At 33.5% G+C, this 16,587-nt stretch overlaps 2 protein-coding genes across 4 annotated transcripts; one reads left to right on the top strand and one right to left on the bottom strand.

Moving 5' to 3' along the window:
• Window positions 1-1,585: 1,585 nt before the first annotated feature.
• LOC133302383 (pentatricopeptide repeat-containing protein At4g02820, mitochondrial) lies at window positions 1,586-4,368 on the bottom strand. Its single transcript, XM_061502157.1, has 2 exons — window positions 4,056-4,368; window positions 1,586-3,533 (listed from the first exon to the last, which is right to left on the bottom strand). The coding sequence occupies exons 1-2, from the start codon at window positions 4,344-4,346 to the stop codon at window positions 2,277-2,279; spliced, it is 1,548 nt and encodes a 515-aa protein (XP_061358141.1). The 5' UTR covers window positions 4,347-4,368; the 3' UTR covers window positions 1,586-2,276.
• Window positions 4,369-5,141: 773 nt separating this feature from the next.
• On the top strand, window positions 5,142-12,453 carry LOC133302374 (mitochondrial Rho GTPase 2-like). Of its 3 annotated transcripts, none has more exons than XM_061502147.1 (14): window positions 5,142-5,496; window positions 5,773-5,905; window positions 6,010-6,159; window positions 6,466-6,642; window positions 6,748-6,999; window positions 7,739-7,807; window positions 7,894-7,949; window positions 9,045-9,126; window positions 10,104-10,315; window positions 10,428-10,497; window positions 10,706-10,818; window positions 11,589-11,739; window positions 11,857-12,043; window positions 12,177-12,453. In XM_061502147.1, the coding sequence occupies exons 1-14, from the start codon at window positions 5,300-5,302 to the stop codon at window positions 12,248-12,250; spliced, it is 1,923 nt and encodes a 640-aa protein (XP_061358131.1). In that variant the 5' UTR covers window positions 5,142-5,299; the 3' UTR covers window positions 12,251-12,453. The 3 variants fall into 3 exon arrangements, with proteins under 3 accessions (XP_061358131.1, XP_061358130.1, XP_061358128.1); XM_061502146.1 differs by having other exon boundaries at window positions 10,428-10,503; XM_061502144.1 differs by having other exon boundaries at window positions 5,752-5,905; window positions 10,428-10,503.
• Window positions 12,454-16,587: the final 4,134 nt, after the last annotated feature.

Here is a 16,587-nt window from a genome sequence, read left to right as displayed (position 1 = left end):
TGGGAAAATTAATACAATATCATTAAAATTAACTAAACAATCCCGAAAATTTTTTGAAGAGTGTTTCAAGATTGATTCCCACGCCCCCCCCCCTTCAATGAAAATGCTTGTGCTTCCTCTTCAGTTGTCTTCTCTTGCAATTGCAGGCTGAACAATTTTCAGAAGTTTGATTTGAGCCGTTGAGATTTTGTGCTTCCTCTTTACGCTCACGCATGTCAGTAATTTATCCGCTCCCACATTTTGTAATATTATTAAAATACCATTTTTATATATAATTTTTTTCTATCAAATTTTAAGGGGGCGGGGGCCCACCCTAGCCCCCCTCTAGTTCCGCCTCTGTATCTATATGACAAAAAAATAAAAAAAATATTCATAACTAAAGGTTTCTATAAATTTTCAAGAGAAATCATTGTCTCATTTTCCATGAGGTAACTATCTTATGCTCCTTTCACATAAAAAGTTGTGCTACCATTTTTTCTTTTTTAAAAGAGTGGTGAGCCCATCGCATGATGTATCTATGGTAGAAGATATTTATCTACAACAACATAAGAGAAATAGAACCCAATTTTCAATGGCGCGATTACTAATTATGTGATCAAAAAATGGAAAATTTTGCTCAATTGTATAAATTTGAAGGGACGCAATTGCCCTCCTAAACTCATCCCTCACTCCATCATTGATTGATATTCATGTGATCACCTTTCCTAATCAATTGTGTCATGCTCAAACTAGTTCGGATCAGTTTTTTTACCCAACCAGAAAAGTGGTTCGGTTATTGAATCGATTTATAGAAAATAATTTGATTTTTAAAGTTGTTCAAAAAAATAGGGTGTGGTTCAGTTGATTTTTTTCTTATATTTAGGAATAAATATGGTTGGGTTTGATTCGATTTTATTCCAATCAGTAAAGTGATTCGGTTTTATTCAAACTATTTTTACCGAACTGTTTAAAAAAATGGTTTAATTCTTAAACCAATTCAAAAAAATATGATTCCTTTGGTGCATTTCAAATCCGTTCATAGTTTTGTTTGGTTCATTTGATTTTTTTTTGCACATCCCAAGCTGAAATGGTTAAAAATATTCATTTTTTAATATATTATTATATTGAACATTTTTTAAAAACATTTAATTATATAAACGAATACTTGATAAATAAAGATTACTTAATTAGTATATAAATATATTCTTTCTTAACTTTAAAATATAATTAAAAAAATAAGCATTTGTTATTTGTTTAGAACTTATTTTTCATTATATATATATTTTTCAATTTATATGCCCTTTACGATAATTTTAATTAAAATTAAAACTTATATAAATTATTTTGCTTGATTACATATTCAACTTCAAATTAAATTTTAAGCTTAAAAAATCATATAATTGTCAAACAGTTTAATTTTATATTTTAACTAGCTTTTAAATTAAAAAAAAACAAATAAAAAATACTAAGCCAATCAGGCCCGTGTGAAACAGGTCATCAGTCTGATTAATTAGATAAAAATCGTTAGAAAAGTTATTACATGACTAAATCTTTTGAGATCTGTCGTAATAATATGCTGCAGATAATGGTTGGTGAAACTGGATCAATAAAGGTTGAGTTTCTTGGGCATACATATCCGAAATAAATAGATACATTTACGTACCAAAATAGGAAACACAGGGAGCGAAACTGCCTACACATCCAGACTCAAGATTTTGGTCAATAAAACCCTCATCCTAGGGGGTTTGGGAGGCCGTTTAAGAAATTTCAACACTACCAATCCCCAAAACAAAAAACTGCAGTTACAAAAGAAAAATGATCTGAAAAATTCTTTGAATATGGTAACTGGGAAATAGACTTCATCCACTCACTGCTTGTTTGAGAATCAATGATAACAACAATAACAAGCAGAAACTTTTGCAAGCCTAACCAACTTCCATAAATTTTTGAGGCTACCTGATTAGTATGAAAGAAAGATCAGCAGTGGCATGCATTGAAGTTGTGACAAGTTGGGCTCCATCCCCACAATGTACCAAAACAAAAAAATTGTGACAAGTTGCCAACATACCATCATGAATAGATTGAAGTAGTTGAACCAGGGAAATCTACTTATTCTGCCTCCGACATCAAGCTTCAGTACCTGGTTTCAAAATTGGTATCATTGCCTGAGGTTTCTTACGTTCACAAACATGAACAATCCAATTATTATATTCACAAATGGGACGAACACTATGAAAAATCACAGCCAAAAATTGTTCAAGTCCTCCACTTTATCTTAAGACTTCTTCAATGGGCGCTCAGGACAGAATCCTTGAAACATCACTCACACACATTTTACTCGTTAGATCCAAGAGCCTATGAGTCTCTTCATCCAACTGAACATTGTCCTTTCTCATCCTCTCAGCAACAATAAGAGGCATTTTACCAGCTGTTGCATAAGTTTTGAGAAATAGGTTATATATATTTGTATTCACATGGCCAGCATTCCGAAGGATAACCAACAATTGTTCTGCTCCTTCAATATGAGCTTGCTCCTCAATGATTTTGAATGCTTCTTGTACTAGCCTTTGATCGGGACTCCACTTTTTCACACTAGAAATAGCTTTCTTAAAATAATGGATAAATTTTTCCACATCCTTCTTTTTCAAATACCCCCATGTAAACAGCTCCCATGTAGTGTAACAAGGACTGATGCCCTTTTCCACCATCTGATTACAAAAAGTTTCAGCCATTTCCATCTGGCCTTGATTAATGTAAGAAGCAAGAAGTATATTGGAAACTCTGACATCATTGGTCCCAGAAACAGACTCCCACTCCCTATAGAGATTCTCAGCTCCAGCAAAGTCTCCAAGCTTCACAAGTGATGATATCATGCAAAGGTACTCATCATCATTCATTTTGCGAAAGCAAGACTTCATTTTCTTCCATATTCGACTAACTTCATCCTTATTCCCCATGTTTGTATGCAAGCTGAGGAGCGAGGAATATGCATTTCGAGTTTTCTGTGAGGTTTTACTCTCCATCTCTTTCAAAGTAGATCCTGCCTTTTCAACGCAAGCATTTTTTCTGTACAAATTGGTCAATGTACTATATGTTACCCAGTCCGGATCTATTTTCGCCTTCTTTAGCTCAAGCAGTACTCTTTCTGCAGTTTCAACATCATTCAGCGAGGCACAAACAGTTAACCACAAATTGTAAGTAACAACATCTGGCGAAGTGTTCATCTTTAAATCCTGAATAATTTTAGGAACCTTTTCTAGCTTCCCATTCCTGATGCACAGAGATATCATGTGATTATAAGGAAGTGCACATCCCAAGAAGCCACATTGTGACATTTTCAGCATGAGTGCCTCAGCTTTGTCAACCAAATTATTCTGGACATAGGAATGAAGAAGAGCAGTGGAGGTTTGTTGGCCTCTCATTCGATCAGGAAGATCCTCAAAGAATTTTTCTGCACTGTTTAAACCCCGAACTTTACTTATCAAGTCCAAGTGGGCAGCATAGTCTCCTGGCACTAGCTTGATATCTTTCTGCAAGGTCATCCATTCACATATCTGCATTTGCAATTTAAAAAAATTAAAATTAAAATTAAAAGAATCAGATCAACCCATTCACATTTAAAAAACCACTCTATGTTAAACCCTAGTGAGTGTGGGGCGGAGAAAATCCTTCTACGTAGCCTTACCCTTGCATAATTGCAAAGAGGCTGTTTCCTGGATTCGAACTCATAACCTTTGAGTTATGAAGGAACAATTTTATCACTACTCCGGTTCGCCCCCTTTAACCCATTCACATTTAGGGGCAGAAAAATCACTCCCCTGAACCTAGCTCACTACAATCATGTACACGGAGAGTTATAGTATGCAAATGATAAAATCAAACTCTATAACCATTTCTCAAAATCCTTAAGGCAATGATTTTATGAGTCATGTTCATTCCAAACCAATATGACACTTGAATTTCCAACAATAAACAAATTCTAATTAGTGACCGAGACCCCTAATATTCAAATCCCCAAAAGAACCATTCTTTAACACAAAAAACTATTATGAAGAAGAGATTAGTTCTGAACCAACCTCGAGTGCGTGTTTGTAGCGCTTGCTCTTGCGGAGCTCACGAACAATGCGATTGAGCTCGTATTTGCGAGGGGGCGCGTGACCCTCTTCCTTCCATTTATTGATGGTGACGACGGCACTGCGTTTTGCGTACACAAGGCTCAAAAGCCTCCGCCCCAGCGTATCTCGACCGCCGCTGGAGCTCGCGGCGGTGTCTGTTCGTGCCGCCTTCTGTACCGCCGCCTCCGTAGAAAAGTGGCGAGCGACGGCGATATACGTTCCAATGGAACGAACCAACCGCATCATAATCATTGGCGTGCTCTCGAGGGTTCAACTCAATCCTTAAACCCAAATTGGAAATGAAATGCCCCTTAAACCCTACTGCCAATATTTATCTCCTATTATATTAGAATACATTTATTCATCGAGGGAGAATATCAAAAACTCTCCCTCCTAACTTAGTATCTATCACATTATTATCTATCTCCTATTATATTAGAGTGTTAAAATTTTTTTTTAAAAAAGAGTAAATGTTAATCTAATGATGATTAAGAATAAATCTTTGGTGCTACTGTTGCACTAAAGATTCAGTACATCTCACCAACAAAAATATTACGTGTCAGCTAAAGTTTTTTTTAAGTGTCAAATTTTTTCTCTTTCTTCTAATGTGTAATGCTCATATTAGTAGGATGCACTGAATTTAGGCATACCAAAGATTTATTCGATAATTAAATAAGTAGTAAGTTACAATAAAAATTTTTGATAGTTAGAATATCCCTTTTTCTTATTTAAGAGTGACTAAATTATTTATGTCACTATCTCTTAAATAATGATGTATGTTATTATTAATTTTTTGTAATTTCAAATTTAAATTACTTTCAAATTTAATTAAAATAAAAATAATATTTTGTGTCTTTAACACAATTAGCTTAGGAGTATATTTCACCCCAAAAAAATACTTTATAATTTTTAGCATTTTCTTTCTCGAGGGAGGTTATATTTTCTTAATATATCTTCTTAAAAACTCGTTCATTGCACGAAATTTCATTTAAATGATTTTATAAATTTTAAAACTTCGTTGGGTTCATTCGGAGGACATAAGTTCGAGGTGCATCATTCATTTGTCCAAGAATTTTTACTTCAAAAAAAAAAAAAAAAAAAAAACATCATAGAATAGCTGAGGCTGCAACATAAAAATTCAGAGCCCAAAGAAAACCACCCCTCTGGATGTTCACGTTTGATTTTTGGTTTCGTGCTTTGCTGCAATGGTAGGTCACTCCGGTCGTAGGGAAGTTAGAATCGCCGTCGCGGGTGACGGAGGCACCGGAAAATCCACACTCATCGCCGCTATGGTGTCGGAGTCTTTCCCCGAGTTCGTTCCGCACGTGCTTCCCCCCACTCGATTGCCCCATAATACGTATCCCGATTCTGTTCCTCTTACCCTCATTGACACTCCTTCCAGGTCCCTACCATACACGCATTCCTCTATTGGAAAACAAATAATCAATCCGGCTTTTTTTTTTTTTAAATAATTGGTTAATCAAAGATAAGCCCTAGATTTAACTACATGAAGTGTGATTCGATTTGAATTCAATTGATTGAATTATACATTTTCATCGGGACATGAAAATGTCTGGTTCATATAGTAATATCTTTAAAAGATTTATTTGTTTATTTATTTTGCCTTACAAGCTTCAAATTTTATTTAAATAAGCAGATGTGATTTGTTTTGTTTTAGCTTGGAAAAACGAGGTGCTCTCAATGAAGAATTGAAGCGAGCTGATGCGGTGGTTTTAACCTATGCTTGTGATGAACCTTTGAGCTTTGAGCGTTTGAGTACTTACTGGCTCATTGAACTGCAGAAGTTGGAGGTTGGGGGTTGGTTTTACTTCTTTTGCTGACATTTTCAAATTTCAATACATAAATTAAGTATGAAGGGTAAGCCACTAGTTCTCTATTGTTTATCATGATACAGGTGAAGGCACCTATAATTGTGGTTGGTTGCAAGCTTGATCTTAGGGATGAAAACCAGTTAGTGAGCTTAGAGAGTCTCACGAGACATATCATGCAACAGTTCCCCGAAATTGTCACCTGCATTGAATGCTCTGCAGCTACACTTTATCAGGTGTGTTGTTTTGCCGCATTGTTGCTACTTGTTCATGCTTATAGTTAGTCTGCAATAGAATTATAAAATAACATCAAAATGTATTAGTGGGTCGTTTTTTGTTGTTTAAAGAACGCTCAATCATTTAGTTTTCTTTCAGCGTCATTCATTACAATAATCCTAAGAAACTCATGCATGTTTGCAATAGTGCAATTGTTTTGCTTTATACATAAGGATATCTTCTTGATGATATAGGAGTTATTTTGACTCCTTATTTTGTTAAACTCAAGTGCCTGATATTTAACTATTAATTTTGATTACTTGTAGGTCCCTCAAGTTTTTTATTTTGCCCAAAATGCGGTACTGCATCCAGTAGATCCGTTGTTTGATTATGAAAGAAATGCTTTAACAGATCGATGTGTAAGGGCATTGAGAAGAATATTTGTTCTTTGTGATCACGACATGGATGGTGCCCTCAATGATGAAGAACTAAATGAGTTTCAGGTTTTCGACAGACCTGGTCTCCCCCTCCCCCTTTTTTTATCTCATGTAGATTGAAGATTTGGTTTTTGTTTTAGCCCCTTTAGTATTGAAAATTCACATCTACAGGTTAGATGCTTCAATGCACCATTGCAGCCATTTGAAATTGAAAAGGTCAAAACAATTGTAGAGCAGAAAGTACCTGAAGGAGTGAACTCTCTTGGTCTTATTTTTCCAGGCTTTATTTATGTCCATAATATGTTTTTAAAGAAAGGGCAAACAGAGACATTCTGGGCTGTTCTAAGAAAGTTTGGATATGATAATGATTTAAAACTCCGACATGATTTCCTTCCTTTTCCATCTAAGCAGGCTTCTGATCAGGTCATACTTATTTTCTTGGATTTGGCTATCATGAAGTTCCATTTGTGCCTTCCTGTTTGATTTTATTGGAGGAGGTTAGAGTATTGGGTCAACCATTTAATTCTTAGAAGTTTCAATACTTGTATCAACCATTACAGAAAATGTGTCTAATTGTTAGACTTGGAAAACGAAAATGTTACATATGGGTTGTACTAGTAATATTAGCCATTTACTACTGATCCTATGTTTTCCCAATGTTGATAATTGCCCAAAACCAAGCGTGTAGCTTGAGTTTTGAAAATATTATCCCTGGACAACTTGGATCACTAGGATTGGTGATTGGGAAAATTCTAGATTTTATATCTGTTCTAAAAAATAACTGTGTCATGTGGTTATTCACTGTCCAGACTCCAGATATTTCCTTATGTGTTGGCATTCCTTTTGTACAAATATGGCAGTTTGGATTGCAATTAGCTTACAGCTAGTACTTGACATATTATAATTTTATTCGTTGTTGTTCTTCGTTGACTTGAAGAGAATGAGGCAAATATTGATGATATTGTTTTATGATGCATGCTTGTTCAATCAAATGATCGTTCATAGACTCACAAGACTTAGTATGCACTTTTTACCAAGTGTTACATTTCCTTTTGTTTCAAGCATCAAGTCTTGACAAATAATGTTGCAAAGGTGTTATAAAATTCCTACTTAACTTGCAAATGATATGTAAGAATTTACTTTCTTAGGCATCATCTTGCAGAGTGTGGAGCTAACAAGTCAAGCTATAGAGTTTCTCAATGGTATCTTTCGATTGCTAGATACGGATAAAGTATGTAACAACTGTTTTGGATTATCTGGCTTTCCACGTGCACTTCTTTTTCTAATTTTCTCTTCGGAAACTTAATGCTTTTCTAGGATCGAGCCCTGCGACCTGCTGAAGTTGATAAGCTATTTGATGCTGCTCCAGAAAGGTAAACTTTCCCTTTAATTGTCCCTTCAAAAATAAGTATCCCACTAATGCTATATTTAATCTGCGTAATTGAGTTACTCTTTCTTACCGTTGATGCAGTAGTCTAGAACTTGTTGACTATCTCTAATAGTTTGAGCTATTGCTTCAGTGGTAAGAGGAGAGCTTTCAGATAATTCCTAGGTTCAAAACTCAATAGCATACTGCAAAGCGAAGAGAACTGACTGAAGAAGATGCTGTTTATGCATGCTGAGAATTATTTGGTTCTTGTTTAAAGATTGTGGTTAAGTTATAAATGACTTGCCTGTTGAAGTTGCTAGTGTTGCCCTTTATTGATAATTTATTTGTGTGCTATTGAAAATAAGCTTAAGACATAAGCGACTTACTAAAAATCTTTAGACATTGATAATTTGTTCTGTTAAATGTAGAAGAATGTGAAGGAATCATTTGTCACTTAAAAATGTACATGAGGCATCATATTCTAATCAATGTTCAAATCATGTTGTTGTTTGTCACGAGATACACTTGTGGCAACTGTCAACTATCTATCTGCGAAGGTTCGATAAGTATCAACAAATTTTTGTTACCTTTATCCTGCGGGATTTGGGAAGCCTTTCTTGGGGAGATATAGATTAGGTGTTCCAAGAACGAGGGAATGCTTCTATGTAAACTAGAGGTGGAAAATAATTTCAAGTAGTTCTTTCTCACTTTCTCTCTTTATTCTTCTCATGGGTGTTAATGCCCAAGCTTAATGTGTTTTTTTTTTTTTTTTACCCAGACTTTGATAATTTCTCTAGTCTTATTCTCTATATGTTGAAAGTGTCCTACAGTTATTAGAATGCAGGCAACAATATGTTTTCATAACTCCAGAAACACAAAATTGGGTATATAGATATTTGAGAAATTTTCAGGTGAAGTCTATTTATAGCAGTAATAATTTTGAAAAGTGATATGTCCTTCACAAATATTTATTTTTTTACTCGTTCTTTTCCCAACAAATACTGATAAGTGATAGATCTTGAAATAATCCTATAGCAGTCTCTTAGTTTTTCCAGCTGAAGTTATATACTCAGATTGTCTACTTGTTTTTGAATTTTAGTCCGTGGAATGATGCTCCATATAAGGATGCAGCCGAGAAAACTGACATGGGTTATATATCTCTAAACGGATTTCTGTCTCAGGTGCTTATTTATTACTTCCCATCTTTTATTCTTCAGCCTGTCGCTATTGGGTCTATGTGTTAGGGACCCAGAAACAGATTCTGAGTTTTCAGAGCAATAGATGAGAAAAACAGAAAAGGGAAAAGAGAAAGAATACTTCTGCAATGTTTTATTGAATTACAAACATGGACCTTAGGAGAGAAATTTCCCTCCAAGGGTTTCCCTTTTTTACAACAGAACTAATGCTTAGTTTCCAAATGCTAACAAACTTGAATGTCCACTCTTCTACCCTCTCCTACTTTTTAAGCTAATTTTCCTATCTTTAACAACTTAAACCACCTAAACATAACTGAACTAACTACTCCTTTCTGGCCCTATCATCATGATCTACAATGTCATTTTCCTTTCTACTATATTGAACAGACTGTGAGGTTGAGGTGTGTCCTAAGCCATAATTTGATCAGTTCCGGGAGAAAATTTCACAATGATTATTATAATCAGAACCAGGACAGACACGATGACATGTCTTCTCGTAAAATTGTTGAATTGACATGCCTATCACTATCAGGGAATATTCAAATTGAGCTATTTTGAGGTACCTACGTTCATTTAATTTCTTGGAAAGATACAACTGGATAACTCATTGGTGTTATTTTCATTTAATTTACAAAACTCCAGTTTTTTGGTCATCTGGATAACTATCCAGAATTTTACTAGTGTTGGGCCTTTTATTCCATCTTTTACCCTGAAGAAATTATTGCTTTGTGATTTCCTCGTGGGAGCCTCCTTCCCTTTCTTCCAATTATCTTTTTCTCTTTTTGCTGCATCTTTTGGATGGGATGGGTTGCTATTCCCTCTAGTTGCATAACTTTTCTTCCTTTATTTATATTTGGTATTTCAGGTAAATTGAAAAGAATTGTGCTTCTTTACAATTCTTCTCCATATTTAATTGGAAATTGAGTTTGTTATTGATATATCTTCTAAATTGTATGGTGCAGTGGGCCCTTATGACATTACTTGATCCACCAAATAGCTTGGCTAATTTGATTTACATTGGATATAGTGGTAATCCTGCTACAGCACTCCGTGTCACTCGTAGAAGATCAGTAGATCGCAAGAAGCAAACAACAGAAAGAAATGTGTTCCAATGCTATGTTTTTGGTTCTAAAAATTCCGGGAAATCTGCTTTGCTGTATTCATTGTTGGGAAGGTGTGCTTCTGAACCAATCATGGTGGTTTATGGGTCTGAGTATATGTTGCTTCCTTATATTTTAATCAATTAGCATGTGAAATTTAATATGCTTGTACTGTCTATTTCATAGGCCTTTCTCAAATAATTATACTCCGACAACAGTTGAGCAGTATGCCGCAAGTATCATTGATTTAACAGGGGTGAGGGTGAGTATTATGATGAGAAAACATGATTACTGTCTATTTGAATGATTTTGAAAAATGATATTGTCTTCCTCTCATGTTTTGCCTCGATCTGATATTACTCATTGCTGATAACTATAGAGGAAGCCCCATATATGTCGTGGTGGAAGTTAAGTGAGTACAAGATGCATCTATATACTCATAATCCTTAATGTTTACTGTACAGGGAACTAAGAAAACTCTCGTATTGCGCGAGATACCAGAGGATGGAGTATCAAATTTTTTGTCAAATCAGGATTGTTTGGCTGCATGTGATGTAGCTGTCTTTGTGTATGACAGGTGTGGTGCAAAATGATTTTATGTGGTAATGCTTTGCTACAGTTTAGCTGTAGGAGTGCCACTTTGCATTATTGATTCACTCTAACCAGAATTTTTATCTGAAATATGGAAACACAAAAATAAGATCTTCTATAACTGTTTATGATCCCTTAAAATGCCAGCCTTGCATGATGTGTTACCCTATGAACTGGTTAATTATCCATGTTGATGAAATTTGCCGAATCTGAAGCCATGACTTTAAATCCTTGAAGTCTTTAATCTCTGACCTATTTATCTTTTTAAATATATAAAAGATCATGTGAAGTTTTATTTAGCTTGCATTTTTATGGTTCCTGGCTTTCTGGAAGAGTATGGTGCAGTTGAATTTCATTGCATACAACACACATGGATTTATCCTGACAAATGAGAAGGACATTTGATGTTACGCCAAAGCCAAAGTTAGCTATATGTAGGATAGAATTAAGGGAGGAAAGAAAAAAGAGGGAGAGGGGGGGAATGGTAACTATATGATTTATTGTAAGCACTTTTTGTTTTTGGTGAGGCGATCTTCTCTAGTAAAATTCATCTTATAACTACAAAAGTGATTCTGAACCAGATATAGTGGCTCTACTGCATGTCCATTTCTATTGGGGCCATGGTTGGAAATTTATAATAAATTTCCCCAATTGAAGTAATATAGCTCAATTCTTCGTTGCATATTTGTAGTTTTAACTATTTTTTCCATTTTATTGTTGTGTCGTTATGTAAGATCTATGTTCCCTATTTTCCAGCTCACAGGAATATTCATGGAAGAAATCCAGAGGTTTGCTTGAGATGGTTGTTAGACAAGGAGAACTAACTGGTTTTAGAGTTCCTTGCCTCCTCATTGCTGCTAAGGATGATTTAATTCCATTCCCAAGGGCAGTACTAGATTCGGTTAAGGTAATGTATTGTCAGCACATGATTACCATATCGTTGCATACATGATGATTATTTATTATGCCATAACTATATGTACAAATTTGGTATTTCATCATTTATTTATCTTGGTATATATAGGTTACTCAGGAATTTGGAATAGAGGCACCTATTCACGTAAGCATGAAATTAGGTGATTCAAGTAATGTGTATAGTAAGATTGTTAATGCAGCAGAACACCCTCATTTGAGCATTCCAGAAACTGAGATTGCAAGGAAAAGAAAGCAACGCCACCAGCTTCTTCATCACTCTCTTATTTTTGCTTTAGGTGTGTTTATTTTTTTCTAACTTTCACAAGAACATGACAGCTTGACGCATACTCCACAAATTTGCACAATATCCATTTTTCTGTTGTCTTAAGTGTTAAAACTTTTATGTAACTTTCTATCTTGAATTTACAGTTGGGGCAGCTATGGCATTTGTTGGTTTAACAGCTTGTCGTGCACGTGCAGTCAAGAAGAATTCTTCTGCTTAGCCATCAAGCAACTGTTTGATATTGATGCTAAACTACATTAACAGTTGACGCAATGCCCAGTATTTTGCATTCTAACCTTGGGCAAGTTAGAATATTTGATGTATATTACTAAGGAAGAAGTTATAATTACTACATTTTTTCTTATTAATTTTTCCTACCAAATCTTAACTGTTGATTTCCCTTAATCTAACGGTTATAATTTATTGTGTTACACTTATTAATTAATTATTAAATTTCAATAAATTATAACCATTAGATTGGCGAAAATCAACGGTTAAAATTTGATAGTAAGAGGTAGTAAGAAAAAAAGGTAGTAAGTATAACTTTTTCCTATTACTAATCACATTTTTTTTTAGTAAATTAATCAAAAAATTTGGTTATCAATTCGATTTTCGTTGTGGATACTTAATCATATCAAACCATTTCAAGGCGTTTTGATTGGTCACATTGAATGGATTTTTTTTTCTTTGGAATAATTTGTTTATATTCACCTTTATTTTTCCCCGAGCCCGGTTATTTCTTTATTTCATATTTTTCTCCCACCACCCTCTTTGGAAACTAAGAAATCGATGTTTGTTTTAGTAATTTACTTAACAACTTTCCTCTCACAAATGATTCGTGTGAGTTGTATTCATATAAGCTGTCTTAGCTTTTTTTTTTTTCCCACCCTTTCTATGGGAAAAGTATATATATATATATATATATATATATATATATATATATATATATTGAACTTAAGGAGACGTACAACTGTACAAGCAAGGAAATAGGTTAATTTCCAAAAAAAAAAAAAAGCAAGGAAATAGGTTAGCGGTTTTTTCCCCAATATATTTCCACACCCTTTGAGACGGGGTTTTAATCCTTTTTAATACGGAATGATATGGTTAAGCTTCTTTAACAAATATCGTCTCCAAAACTAAACTTTTTTTTTTTAATACAAAAAAAAAAATAAAAAAGTTTAGTTTTGGATATGGATAAAAGTTTATTCTCGAAGTGTAACTTGCCTGTAAGTTAGAGTTTCCTTCTAATAAAAGTAAAACATGTATGCATGTTCTTCTGTTTTCTTATTAGTTGTTTCTAATGGATATGGTGTGCAATAAATTGATCTTATATATGTCAAGTTTGTACCACATCGCATAAAGTCGGATACAAATGAGGTGTCTTTTTGTAGTTTTGCATGGACACGACAGCCTGATCTATTCGGTTGGCTCTGTCGTTATCAATCCTCCCACCAATACTTGAACTAGGCTGAGAATCATTCAGTGGTGGAGGCATGTTGAGACCTTAGTACTGATTGATTGGTTTTCAAAAAATGGTACAAGTTTTTTTAATTTTTTGGTACGGACTAAAATTATAATGCTTTTAAAAAGAACTTAAGAAAGGTAATTTACTTTATAAAATGTACAATTATCATCACTGAGAATTAGCAAGTCCTAAGTTGTATGATCGTTGTAGATAGTTAAAGATCAACGACCTAGTTACAAGTATATTACCAAAAGTGAATTTCTGAATGATCGATGAGTAGATTTTCTTGAACGATGAGATGAACTGGACAACGGGGTGATGTGGAAAGTAAGCATGCGGAAATCTAAGATAGTTTGTGAGAGTTCAACTCCAAGATCTCATATTGAAATTCACCACCTCCAAATTGGACACCCGATCTAGTACAAAATTCTCTGTCCCAATGTGAGCCCCTACAGTCTGAACCTGACTTGAATTTCTTGTTATGTCGTAGCCCGCACCTTGTAAGTCATAACTCTATCAAATCATCATTATTATTATTTGACTTGAATTTCCAAATCTTGCGGGCTTTTAATATAGTTCCTGTTCACAACAGAGGACATTTTGATACAGAAATTTTTTTTTTTTTTTCGGAAATTATGATTCCGAAGAATATGTTGGAAAAATGAATTTTTTGAAGATGTGACAAAAAAATTATTTGGTAGGCAAAAATATTATTGAGAATATTGACTTAAATTTACTGATTCTATGTTTGGTTGATTATTAAATAATAGAAAAATATTTATGCAGTAAATGCAGATAAGTTATTTGCATTTACTTCTAAAACGACGTCATTTTGAAATTAAAAAATAATAATTATAAAGACTATAATAACCCTGAAATAAATTAAAATTACAAAAATATCATGATTTTTGCTCCAAAATAACGTCATATTGGACTTACTGCAGATAACTTATCTACAATAACTATAGAAAAAGTGAACCCTAAATATTATTGGAAATGTCAAACTTTTTCAACACCCTAAATTCCTGGTGGTATTATTGGATGTCATTTTACTATACAATTTGTTTTCAAATTAAATTCTCGAAAAAATTTCAAAAATTTTCTACCAAAAGTAAGTAAATAAAATTTTACCAATTTTTCGAAAATCCAAAAAAAAAATGCATGTAGCCAAAGCCAGCGAATAGTGTATGCCTTTGCCAATGTTGTCCGTCCATTGTACAAGAAAAATGTTGCAAGTGGTTTCAATAATTCATATTTCATATTAAGAAGGACATGATGTGATAGAAACTCTCCCTTTCCTGTTTTGTTAAGGTGCTGTAGAAGGACAGTGAAAAAAATTAGTAATAATCTAGTGAAAATCTCCACAAGCCATGCAGGGTGCGGACACGTGACATGTCTTTTCATTGCTGTACTAGATTGTACCAGTACCATGTCGATTTGAATAAGGATTTGTGGCACTATGTCCAGTTTTGTTTCTGTACATCTTTTTTAAAGTGTATGGTCCACATAACACTCGGGGATTCAATTCACCACATGAGTACTGTTCCGGAGAATCTAGCACCTGACATCTAAGAAAAATGGTTTGAGCCTACCAGAAAATTGGCGCCTAATTGGAGGACAACTAGATCAGGTGTAGTAAGCTTATTGGCTAGAGAAAGTGGGCTTTATTTAATCGTTCTTCATCTTGTTTTGAATTTGAGCCCTTTTTAGTGGAATTTGTTTGTACCCAAATGCTTGTTGACGACAATTCATTGTGTTTAGCCCATTATGCTTTAGCTTATTTTAGAGTGAAAATTTATTGCATTTTTTTAGCTTCTTTTTCTTAAAAATATAAGTTTAACCAAATATAATTTTATAAAAACTCTCATTATAAAAAGAACTTTTTTACAATAAAAATTAAAAAATTAAAAAAAATTAGTTAGAGTTTTTTTTTCAGATATAAATTAATTTTTTGGAGTTCTTATATTTATTTTACAGTTTTATCTTTATTCCAAAATCGTATTTACAAATTTTATCTTTTACCATAATAATCCATCATAATAACAAATTATTTCATCTTTCCTCCTTCAAAATCATCATAACAACTTTATATAATTATCAAATAGCTTTTAATTTATTTTTTTTAAGTTTTTTTTTAACTTTAACTTAAAAATAGTTTTTTTTTAAAAATGTCAAACATGCTCATAATAACACCGATGATATAAAGTTCATAAATAGCATGCAAATTCCGTAGATGTCCATACGCTGTGTGGAGATGATGGAAGACAACAAGGACGGTTTTTTTTTTTTACATGGTTAATTTTTTCCTTAAATTGATAACTATCTGTCAAATTTGATTTCCTTATTCACTTAGACTTGTGGGCCATATATATTGCCATGCAGATCAAAGGGAATCCAAAGAAAACGCTTTTCCTAAAACAGAGAAATTGATATTATAGAAGAAAATATTAGGAGATTGGTACTAACTTGGTAGTAACACAACTTGGTAGTAACACAACTTGGTTGTTACAATATTCTTTCCCTATATTGTATCAGTATTAGAAAAATATGCACAGTGTCGTACGCTATTTATAAAATACTTTGGTCTCTTTTAATATATTTTTTTAAATTTTTTTACATTTCGTATCAATACAAATAAAATATCATGATAATTAGTTGAATACAATATTAAATTGTAAAAATGAACATCTTTATTTTAATTTAAGATTTACATTTTTGTGTTAATATTATATTAATTTTATATATTATATTTTAACTGTCTCGCATTTATAATTTTTAAAATTTATCTCATTTTATATATCTGTGTTGTGTCGTATTTGTATTTCATAAATGTATTTGTGTTTCCTAGTTTGCGACCCAATATTTATTTGTAGCTCCATCCATGCACGTTTGGATTAGTTTTCTCTACTGGTTGGCAAGGCAAGCGTAGGGCGTAGGCTATGCAGGCCTCCATGCAAAGCTCAGGCTAGGGGAAAATTTTTTTGGTACTCTTGACTCTATGTGATCCTTCCATTCAGTGAATACATTTGTACAAAAGTTTATTTTTTATTTTTTTTCTCTCTTCTCTCTTCAATAATTGTCTCATTCCACTG

The sequence above is a fragment of the Gastrolobium bilobum genome, unplaced genomic scaffold (genome assembly GCF_033153095.1).
Source record: "Gastrolobium bilobum isolate Gb01-03AN ecotype WA unplaced genomic scaffold, APGP_CSIRO_Gbil_v1 utg528, whole genome shotgun sequence".
NCBI lineage: Eukaryota > Viridiplantae > Streptophyta > Magnoliopsida > Fabales > Fabaceae > Gastrolobium > Gastrolobium bilobum.
This window is presented reverse-complemented; position numbering and strand designations above follow the sequence as displayed.

What these genes read in the sequence shown, in the direction of transcription:
- LOC133302383 (XM_061502157.1), bottom strand. Translation starts at nt 4,346, where the DNA reads ATGATTATGATGCGGTTGGTTCGTTCCATTGGAACGTATATCGCCGTC. An exon ending in GCTACAAACACGCACTCGAG is followed by an intron (nt 3,534 to 4,055) that starts GTTGGTTCAGAA and finishes TTGCAAATGCAG; the next exon opens with ATATGTGAATGGATGACCTT.
- LOC133302374 (XM_061502144.1), top strand. Translation starts at nt 5,300, where the DNA reads ATGGTAGGTCACTCCGGTCGTAGGGAAGTTAGAATCGCCGTCGCGGGT. An exon ending in TTGATTTAACAGGGGTGAGG is followed by an intron (nt 10,504 to 10,705) that starts GTGAGTATTATG and finishes TTTACTGTACAG; the next exon opens with GGAACTAAGAAAACTCTCGT. An exon ending in GCTGTCTTTGTGTATGACAG is followed by an intron (nt 10,819 to 11,588) that starts GTGTGGTGCAAA and finishes CCTATTTTCCAG; the next exon opens with CTCACAGGAATATTCATGGA.